General features: G+C 39.4%; 1 protein-coding gene across 2 annotated transcripts in view; it reads right to left on the minus strand.

The window, feature by feature from the left end:
- The window catches only part of LOC138748529 (striatin-interacting protein 1 homolog), a 40598-nt gene extending 29518 nt beyond the window's left edge, over positions 1 to 11080 (minus strand). For both annotated transcript variants that reach the window (XM_069908888.1, XM_069908887.1), the window contains exons 1-4: positions 10697 to 11080; positions 6432 to 6501; positions 2145 to 2219; positions 1410 to 1544 (exon numbers count right to left, since the gene is read on the minus strand). In XM_069908888.1, coding sequence (XP_069764989.1) covers positions 1410 to 1544; positions 2145 to 2219; positions 6432 to 6501; positions 10697 to 10837 — 421 coding nt within the window. In that variant the 5' untranslated portion in view covers positions 10838 to 11080. The remainder of the gene's footprint in view (positions 1 to 1409; positions 1545 to 2144; positions 2220 to 6431; positions 6502 to 10696) is intronic.

Below are 11080 nucleotides of genomic sequence, written 5' to 3' on the forward strand. Positions count from 1 at the left end.
AAAGAAGGCTAGTCAATGGCTATACTTTGAGGAGATTCAGTATGTCACCAAAGACTCTTGAAAACTTCTACAGGTGGACTGTGAAGACCATTCTGTCTGATTGCCTCACTGTCTGGTATGAAGGTGCCAACACTCAGGATGGGAAAAAACTCCAGAGGGTTGTGAACTCGGCCAGCAATATCATGGTCACCAGTCTTTACACCATCGAGGACATGTGCAAGAGATGGTGTCTTAAGAAACGGCATCTATCTTCAAGGATCCCCACCACCCAGGCCTTGCCTTTATTCTGCTACCATTGGGAAAAGGTACAGGAGCCTGAAGATGAGCACTCAGTGGTTCAAGGACAGCTTCTTCCCCGGTCCCATCAGATACCTGAATTACTTTGTCTATTTTTCTTGCACCATTTTATTTATTTTGAAATGTGGTTTATAGAAAGTTTGCACTATGACGCTGCCACAAAACAATGAAATTTGTGACACATTCATAACAATAAATTCTGATTCTGTATTGGCACAGAAACTGTACTCAATTTCAGCATCCAAGATGAATGTCAACAGCTTTCAAAACACTGGTGTAACAGGTACTAGGTTTCCACTACTGCCACAACAGTGGGACATTTTACATAACATCAATGTTCTTGCATGGCAAATTTGTGGCACATGGTGAACTATTTTGTTGATGCTCCAAATGGCTATGAACCAGCTTTATTTTTTTCCTCAGCTCGTTGTTTCCCAGGACAATCCCTCGTAATCAAAGATGAGAGTTGCTCAAATTCATTTCCACACTCCAACAAGATTCCTTTATTGTCATGTAATAAAACAAGGGCAGCATTACACCAAATTTGTCATATGATTTGCCATCAGTAGAAATTGCTGGATGTTTCTTAGATCAGAGAAAGAGAAGCAAAACAGAATCGCCCCAGAGTCATCAAGTGTCCATGGAATGACCTCCAGCGCTCCCGTAGCCTCAAGCTCCAGATCCAAACCTCTGACAAGATCAGGAAGGCTCCAGCACTCTCGGCATCCTCTCAAGCCGGTTCTGTTACCCCTTCAGCCAATCTCCAGCAGTCTGCAGCTTGGTGCGAGAGTTTTGACTGGAGTTGCCAGCAGTCCACAGCCCTTTAACAAGCCGCTTAAAGCCTGTACCGAGCAGTCGGTAGTTGGACTGAGTGGTAGAACCCTATAGAGGGCTGTGTCTCCTCTCCTCTTTCCGTGAGTCCAGCACTGATGTTACCGAAGTTCCGGCAGCACTACCATATTTTTTCTGTCATATATTCCACTCCAGGATTTGATGCAGATAGTTAGAATCCATCTGCCAGTTTATTATTTCTCCTTGATTAATACCACAAAATAATATTAATGAGAGGGAAAGCTTTCTGAAGAGAATTTTACTGGCAAGCTGCATGTTACCTTGGGCCAGGTAAAGAATGGCTCTGGCAAACTTAAGTCTCTTCTCTCCGTTTATTATCTCCAGCCCGTCAAGCAGCCTCATTAAGTATTCCTTGTGTTCTGCCTCTTCCAGCTCTACCCACTTCTTGCCTTTCCCTGTAAGAGACACAAAGACATTAAAATTATATATACCCCAACAATCACAACTCTCACCTCTGCTGATATCAGAGGTCTAATGAAATCTGTCAGGCCCAATGGCTCTCAGGTTAGGCTCCATTCTTATTCAGTCCATTCCCAGAGGAACAAAATTAATCCTGAATTTGCAGGAAGGTGGACAGTAAAGAAACAAAACAAATACAGGAGGAACTTATTCTATTCAATATCTCATGACCCTTTCCAAATGCTGTGTCCATCTGAGCTAGTGTTTAACCCATATCCTTTTGATCCTTTCCCATCCACATACCTGTCTAAATCTCAATACCCAGCATGGCTTTATATGAAGACCAATTGAAACATATTATACCTTCCCTTAATCACCCATTATTCTCACCTATTCCCAGCTTCTCTCTGGTCTACCAGGTAGTAATTAACATTAACCATTAAAAGGCATTATCACCAGTCACACACGAGACACTGCACATGCTGAAATCTTGCTGCTAATTCAGGGAGAACAGCGCCCTCCAAACCTTGCCCAAATTTGAGATTTAATTAAGCACAATCCCTTGGGCATTCTGAGGAGTCCCAAGAGTCCGGTACCATGAATAGCAAAATCTTCTTCAAAGCAATCTCTGTTCACGGCAAACTCAGGCTCTTCAGTGTAGCTGTACAGCTCTGTAAAAAGAAAAAAAAAGTATGGCATCACAAATTACTAACGAAAAGTAACGCTGGATAAAAGCTGACTAAAATTAATTCAAGTTAAAAAAAAGTAATAAAAAAATTAAGATTAATAAATTAAGTGAATAGGCACATCTGGAACAAATGCAAATTCAAGGGTATTCATTTTGGAGATTTAAAGAATGGAGGTGGGGGAATGGTAGCATCGATAAAATAATTAACAATGACACTGGAAGGCACAAAAAATCATCCAAAAGTCCAATTGGAAGCTTGGCTTTTACCTTTGGAGGGCTGAGGGTAGAAGTTATACCAAAGCTATGGAAAATTCTGATGGTCTTACCTTGAGTACTCAAAACAAGTTTTTGCATTACACCTCCAAAGGATACTTTGCTGTGGAGGGTGTACAGTGTATTCTTATCAAAACAATTCTTGGATTCTGAGGTTAAATTATGAGTATTGTTAAATTCCATGGAATTTTAAAAACTTCAGATATTAAGGAGTACAGACAGAGTAAAACTATTTTCTAATGGAAAATAGAAAATAGTTGCAAAACACTTCTGCCCAGATGGTAGAAATTTAGTGAAACTCCCTTCCATAAATCACGATGATGTCAGGTCATTTAACATAAATCTGTGATAGATTTTTGTTAACCAAAGATACTGTGGGATATAGGGCAAATGCAGATATATACAGTGCCCTCCATAATGTTTGGGACAAAGATACTTCTTTTCCCCCCTTTATTTGCCCTTGTGCTCCATAGTTTTAAATAATCAATTCACATGTAATAAAAGTGCACATTCCAGATTTCATTCAAGGTTATTTGTATACATTTTGATTTGACCATTTAGAAATTACAGCACTTTTCATAAGTACAGTAATTTCCACATTTCAGAGCACCATAATGTTGGGGGTACTGTATTCAGATTTGTTTCATTGCTTCATTGGTGCATGTATAAGAGAGCTAGGCTTGCTTTTAATCACCTTTGGAGTCTGTAGTTGCCATTTTTCAACATGAGGATCAGACTTGTGCCTATGCAAGTCAAAGAAGCCATGACGAGGTTGAAAAACTGGAATAAAACAGTCAGAGACATCGCCCAAACCTTAGGATTACCAAAATCAACAGTTGGGATCAAAAGAATAGAAAACTGTTTTTCAGGATAACCTTTCCTTTAGAGAATGGGAGAAAAAAGATATCAAAAGAATAGAAAATTGTTTTTCAGGAAATAGATTATTATCCTTTGAACAAATGAAAGATAAATACAATATAACTCAAGATACAGTGCTGGTATATTACCAATTGAGATCCTACTTTAAGGACAAATTAGGAAGCAGTCTGAGTTTACCAGAGGGAAGTAACTTTGAATATGTGATTACAGATACAATGATAATCAAAAGATTTATAACAAATATGTATATTAAACTGCAAGAAAAGGAGAATGAGGAAACAAATGGTAAAACTAAACAAAAATGGGAACAAGATTTAAATATAAAGATGAAAAAGGAAACATGGGAGAAATTATGTTCTGGAACGATGAGAAATACAATAAATACGAGGTTACGTATGATACAATATAACTGGATACACAGGCTATACATTACACCTCAATAGTTAAATAAATGGGACCCAACAGTATCTGACAGATGTTTTCGATGTAAAAAAAGAAATGGGAACAACAATTCATGCAACCTGGACATGTGAGAAAGTAGAAAAATTTGGGGAAGATCTAAACCAAATATTAAATAAAATTACAGAAAACAATATACCAAAAAATTCAGAGATCTTCCTCCTAAGTAACATAAAAAACAAAGAATTTGGAATTGATTTGGATGGTGCACAAAAAAGATTTGTTAAGATAGCTCTGGGCGTAGCAAAAAAATGTATTATGTCAACCTGGAAATTGGAAGATAATTTGAAAATACAACAATGGTATATAGAAATGAATAAATGTATTCCATTAGAAAAAATAACATAGTTTAAGAAATAATATTGAAATATTTGAACAAATATGGGAGCCTTACATGAAACACAATAGAGAAAACCTGCCGGGGACATTCACTACCTAAATTAACGAAAGGAGAAGGAAATGAAAAGAATTGACTCAGTGGAATTTCTTGTTTATTTTTATTGACTGACAACATTGTTTGACTGGTTTAATGTATCTTAGATTTTGTACTTTAAATGGATGGGGGGGGAGGTAGGGAGGGTGGGAGAAAATGGCACTGTATATAGTTGAAAAGGAAAATGTATGCATCATGGTCAATGTGGTTTATGGTGTGAAAAATAAAAAATTTAAAAAAAAAGAGCAGACTGGTGAGCTCAGTAATTGCAAAGGGACTGGTAGGCCAAAGTAGACCACTACTGCTGATGACGGAAGAATTCTCATCAGAATTGAAGAAGAAATGCCAAGCATTTGTCTAACAGATCAGAAATGCTCTTCAGGAGACAGGGTGAATGTCAATAACTACTTTCTGCAGAAGATTTCATTAACAGAAATACAAGATTCAAACCACTAGTTAGTCACAGAAAAGATGGCCAGATTTCAGTTTGCCTATGTACTTAAAATAACCTGCAAAATTCTGGAAAAAAGGTGAGACCAAGATTAACTTGTATCAGAGTGATAACAAAATGTGGAGGCATAAAGGAACTGCCCAAGATCCAAAACATACACCTTTGCCATGGTTTGCATCTTGCAGTGTAGCTTCTGTATTTCTGTTCATGAAGTCTTCTGTGGACAGTAGTCATTGACATGTCCACACCTGCCTCCTGAAGAGTATTTCTGATCTGGCGGACGGGCGTTTGGGGATTTTTCTTCATTATGATGAGAATTCTTTTGTCATCAGTAGCGGATATCTTCCTTGTAATACCAGTCCCTTTGTGATTACTGAGTCACCAGTACACGCTTTCTTCTTGATGTTGTTCCAAACTGATGGCTTTGGTAATCCAAAGGTTTGAGCGATGTCTTTTACTGTTTTATTCTTGTTTTTCTGCCTCATAATGGCTTTTTAAAAAATTTTTTATTGGGATAAGTCTCGTCCTTGTGTTGAAAAATAGTAACTCCAAAGGTGATCAAAAGTTTAGAAGTAAGCCCAGTTCCCTTATACCTGCACCAATGAAGCAATTAAACATACCTGAGTACTCACAAACACTTGTGAAGCCAAATGCCCCAAACATTATGGTGCCCTGAAATGAGGGGATGATGTGTGAAAAGAGCTGTAATTTCTACATGGTCAAACTAAAATGTATATAAATATCCTTGAATAAAATCTGGAATGTGCACTTTAATTACTTGTGAATTGTTTAATTCTCACAGAAGTGTTTCTTTTTTTTTTCCATGTTTTAAATTGGTTTAACATACACAAAATACATAAAGTAAATTAGAGTTACGTATGAAATAATAATGAACAAGGTACATGTGAAGAATGTTTCTCATCACAATAAATGATTTGGGTCCAGATGGCATTGCCAGGGTGGCATTGGAGGCTGACTTCATTACAGCATTCAAAAGGGAGCTGGATAAATATCTGGAAGAAATAATTTACAGGGTTGTTTGGCTTAGTATAGCTAGATTGCTCCTATTGAGCAGGTAGGGGCTTGAAAGGCCGAATTACTTCCTGTGTGCTTTAATCATTCTGCAATTATGAGATGATCAATTTAATGAGGCAAGTCTCAACATAGGTCTCCATAGAGTTGTGAGCATAGAATTACAACATAATATTGTGAATGCAGCAAAAGGGCTCACGCAAACCATTATCTCCTCCATCAACACCACCTTCACCTCCCACTACATTCAGGAAGCAACCAACATATCAAAGGACACAGCTCCTCCGTTAAACTGTATTATCCGCCTCCCATCAGGCAGAAGGTACGAGTTTGAAAATGCACTCTTCCAGATTCAAGGACAGTTCCTTTCCAGGTGTTATCAAACTCTTGAATGGACTTGCTATCAGTATAAAATTATGCCTTCCACGAACTTACTTTTTAATCTTTAACACGACACTCTGTACTTTTGCTTTATTGTAACACAGTGTTTTTATTCTTGTGGTACTATGCAGAGGTTGACATATTTCAATAGCATGCAAAATATTTTTTCCCTATACATGTGAGAATAAATAATTTCAATCATTAGGCACATGGGCAAACAATCCTATTTGAAAGAGTTCCTGCTACTAATGAGAGCAATGAATTCATCAGACACCAATGAACCTTACCTGATAACTCTTCTACAATGGTGTCTGAATCACCATATTCAAACTCGAGATTTGGATAATCCATTGAGCTCTAAAAACAAAGGGAAGAGGACAATGCAATTGGTTTCAATTTACTGTAATCTTCACATGAGTAAAAAAAATGCATTATAAGATATGAGGGGAGGAAATATCTGTGCAAGATTAAGTTTGAACAAACAGATGTAATTGCTTCCCATGACCGGGAAAGGGCATAATATGGAACTTCCTGCCTCATCAAACCAATTTGTGTCACTGGTTCGAGATAAGCAGAGTAATGGGTGCTTGATATTTGGTGCAGCCTCTGTTTCTGTGCTGTCTGACTCTTTGGTTGAATTGGCCTCATTCTGGTCGGTTGCAGGTCTTGAAGAGTAAAAAATGGATACATGCACATGGTGATTGAAGAGCCAACAGCCAATGCAGAAGACAGCATGATGCAAAAGAGGATTGAAAAGAGACAATGGGGGAAAAAGACAGTTCAGAAGAGGGAGTGAGCGGCAGAAATAGGAGACAAAAGAAATAGGAGATTAAAAAAAATTATAGGAAAGCCAAAATGGGTTAAAAAGAAAGGTAGGAGGTATAAAAGGTAGAAACACCAAAATAAAGATTCTACAGTGACCGCTGAAATACAAAAGGAAATGTAAATGTAGCTTGACTGGCTAGAGGGGAAATTAAAAATATCAAATCAAAGGAAAATGCTAATAGAGTTGCAAGAGGTAAAAAAACAGTACACCTGAGGATTGGGAGAATTTTAGAATTCAGCAACAATGACCCAGAAATTGATAACAGGAAAAACAGAACTTGAATAAATTATCAAGGAACTGTAAGAGCCTCTCTCTCTCTCTCTCTCTGTGAAGATCCCTTACAAGCAGAGATGAGAGAATTTAAAACGATTACTAACACAATGGAAGAAAAATTAACCAAATCTGCCCATCTTCACAGAAAAAGCACAAAAAACCCCCAAATCAACTTGAAAACCAACCAATGCTAAAGATGTGATCATTTGCACAGGAGTTTTGAAAGAGATTGCAAATGCTCTGGTTGTCTTCCAAAATTCCCCAGATTCTGGATCATTTCCTCCAGATCAGAGGGACAAAAATGGGATTCTTCCATTTCAGAAAGTCAGGAAATCAAAAACAAGGAACCCCTGAACAATCAGTCCACCAGGAAATTGCAATTATCAATAATAATGCTAGTAAGACAAAACAAAGTAATGATTTAAGCATTGATTAATGAAAGGGAAGTAATATTTTACCAGTCTTTCTTTCTTTTTATAATATTTTTATTGAGTTTAACATTTGAGCATACATAATCAATGTCGATTGCATACTCAATTGTATACAATACATACCTGTACTTATTTTACCAGTCCATTGTGATGTGATATCATGTTCAGCAAACAGACAAGGTGGAATTACTGTAGATGGTGTAACTGGATTTTCAGATGGCCTTCGATAAGGTGCCACACAGGAGAGCCATTTCAGAAACTATAGAATTTTGGAAGGTGTTGGAGGAGGTGGAATTGGGAATAGCACACGAGTGCGGATTGACATTACATTTATACGTTTTTACAAAATTAAATAGATCTTTCCCAGTTGTGGAGCACAACACAGATCAGTACTTGGGCAAGAACCATTCATAATCTATATTAACAATTTAGAGGAGGAGACTAAAAGACACTTTTAAGATTGTTGATGACATTAAGTGGGAACATGAATAATGATAAGAATGCAAAAAGACTTCAAAAGGTATGAGGACGTGAGAGACTAGCAAGGGATAGCGGGAGGAACTGTAGTGTTAGGATAGTGGTTAATGCAATCCTATTACACAGTGTCAATGGCTCAGGTTTGAATTTGGTGCTGTCCGTAAGGAGCTTGTACGTACTCTCAACGTCTGCATGGATATTCCCCGGGAGCTCTGGTTTCCTCTCACTGTTCAAAACATATGGGAGTTGGAGGTTGATTTATATATTTGAGCAGCACGGGCTTGTGACCCGGAACGGCCTGTTACATTTATATTTAAAAATTTACAAAATTTCACTACGTGGCTGTTGAAAAAAAGTGAGAATATCCACCGATAGGGAAAAAAAAAACAGAAATACTGAGTATTTTTTAAAATGGTAAGAGACTGGAAAATGTTGATGCCCAAAAGGGTCTTAAATGTCCTGGCACATACATCCCTGAAAGAAAACACAAGGTGTGGCAAGCAATTAGGAAGGAAACCTGTATTCTTGTGCTGAGGGACATAGGAGACAGCAGATGCTGAAATCTGAAACTAAAAATGATTAACTACAATGGAAAAATGGCAGAACACATTTGTTGTGTTTGCAGAGGTAACCCTCATCTTCCAACAGCCTCTCTTTTTAATTCTCTAATCTCTGCCCATTCTGACCCATCTTTTTGGGGAACCTAACATTGTTCCAACCAGTTCCAACATAAGCTTGAGCATCTTCATCTTAGCTTCGGGGAGGTCTTTTATCAGTAAAAACACAGAAATGCTGGAGGTCTTGTAGCATCTATTGGAGGCAAAGACATATTACAGACATTTCAGGGCTGAACCCTTCTTCCTTTTTTTTTAAAGAAAGCGGAATGAGTCAAAAGAGAAATGATGCCATCAGGACTCTTTGGATTCAACGATTTCAGGTACTTCACTTTCTAGGTTTACTTCAGAACTGGTTAGTTATATTGTAGGTTACCACCACAGATGCTGCCTGATCTGCTGGACATGTTTTTCCTACTATATAGAAGACCATTTGCTCCATCGATTTAATATTCACTCTTAAAGAGGTCCAACGCCACTGATCCTCCAACCAACCTACCACACTACGTTTACTTAGAATAACAATCAGCAAGTCTTTGGGTCTTAGGAACATGATGGATTGCACAAGAGAAACCAATTCAATCACCGGGAAAACAGGCAAACTCCTTACAGACAGCACTGGATGGGTAAGCCTGCAGCACTAACTCCTATGCTCTATCACTTTGCCATGTCCTCTTGTTTTCTCTCGAATGGTCTTCATTAAATCTATCCATGTGAAGGCTTCATCAAGAGTTTATCTCTCTGGCAGCCCTGCTTCACTCCAAGATATTTCTTTGGTCTATCCATCTCTCCCCCACCCTCCCTGCAACTTGTAACCAACTTTTCTTTTCCTCCTCGGTTCTGATGAAGAATCTTTGACCCGAAACTTGAACTTTAGTTCTCTTTCCACAGATGCTGCCTCGTCTGTCAGCATTTTCAGTTTTTACTCAATTAAAAAGGCTCAGGAAGACCAAATTGAAACATTGTGAACAATTTTGAATTCCTTGCCATGAAGATACATTTGTTGAGGAGGGAATACAGTGAAGAGCGACTGGACTGGTGGCTGGGATGGTAGACCTGGTACATGAGGAGAAATTGCTATTTTCTAATTTTTGAAAAATGAGAGGAAACCTCATTGAGAGGTGAAAAATACTGCGTAAATTTGATGGGATAAATACAGGATGAATGTTTCCTATGGCCAAGCAATCTTGAATTAGGGTATCAAAAGCATCGCACTGAAAAGAGGAATTTCTTTGCTCAGAGGATAACGAGTTTTGTAATTTTCTAACCTGGTCGAACCGTGTACACTCTCAATTATTGAATGCATTCAAAACAGATTGGCAGAAGATAACAATCTAGGGCAGGAAAATCATGTTGAGACAAAAAAAATCCTGTTGAACAAGTCTGCAGGGACAGGGTTCAGTGCCGGAGAAACCCTGCAGATCACGCAACGTCCATAGGAAGTCGAAGGCACTGAGCCCCTCTTTGGGAAGCCCACACCTGATCTCGTTGAGCGGCGGCGAATCTTCCTCTTCTGCTCTCGTGGCCAGACAGACTTTCTACCAGATATTAAATCCAACGGAATGAGGGGGAGACGGAGAGCGATATACTTTCCATATACAAGCCAATCCCCATTTCAAGTCACGATAAGTAACCGAGTTATTCCTGTTATTTCTGCGAACACTTGCCGTGAGTTGACAGATTGGCCTCCGAGTATTTAAAGGAGCTGCGGCAAACTCACCCCACGTTGCCTGGGTCCACATTTGCTCGGTCTACAGTCCCGTACCGCAACGGGGCAGGGTGGCCGTGGTTTGAGGATATTTTTAACCACTGACGCCCTCCCCCCCGGTCGCTGTGCTTATTATTAGCCGGGGATACTGCGCTTATAATTAGCCAGGGACCCCGATGCGGCGGCGCTGGGTGCTCCCCCCACCCCCCAGCTTTGCACTCACCCCCGAGTTCTTGCGCTGGTTTCGGAAGAGCTCTTTCGCTCGGGCTGTTGAAGATCCGCCGCCTCCGCTCGGGATCGCCGCCTCCATCCTCACGGGAACGAGCCAAATAGTAACCAAGCGCCGGCAGACCTGCCCGTCCATTGGGCAGCTTCCAGTGAAAGGCGGGGCCTGCGAGAGGCGCCTATTCGCGATTGGATGAGCAGGCAGCCGGACAAGGGACAGTGAGGTCTTCCTTCGCACCCTGAAACATTTTCAGCCCTGAACGGAGCGAAACAAATCAACGCTGGGATAAATATAGCCAGATTAGAATTTTGAGTGCATCACGCTCTTTCCCTTACTTACTTTGGCTTGGCTTCGCGGACGAAGAGGGGTAATGTCCATGTC

Source organism: Narcine bancroftii, chromosome 13 (genome assembly GCF_036971445.1).
Source record: "Narcine bancroftii isolate sNarBan1 chromosome 13, sNarBan1.hap1, whole genome shotgun sequence".
In the NCBI taxonomy this organism is placed as follows: Eukaryota; Metazoa; Chordata; class Chondrichthyes; order Torpediniformes; family Narcinidae; genus Narcine; species Narcine bancroftii.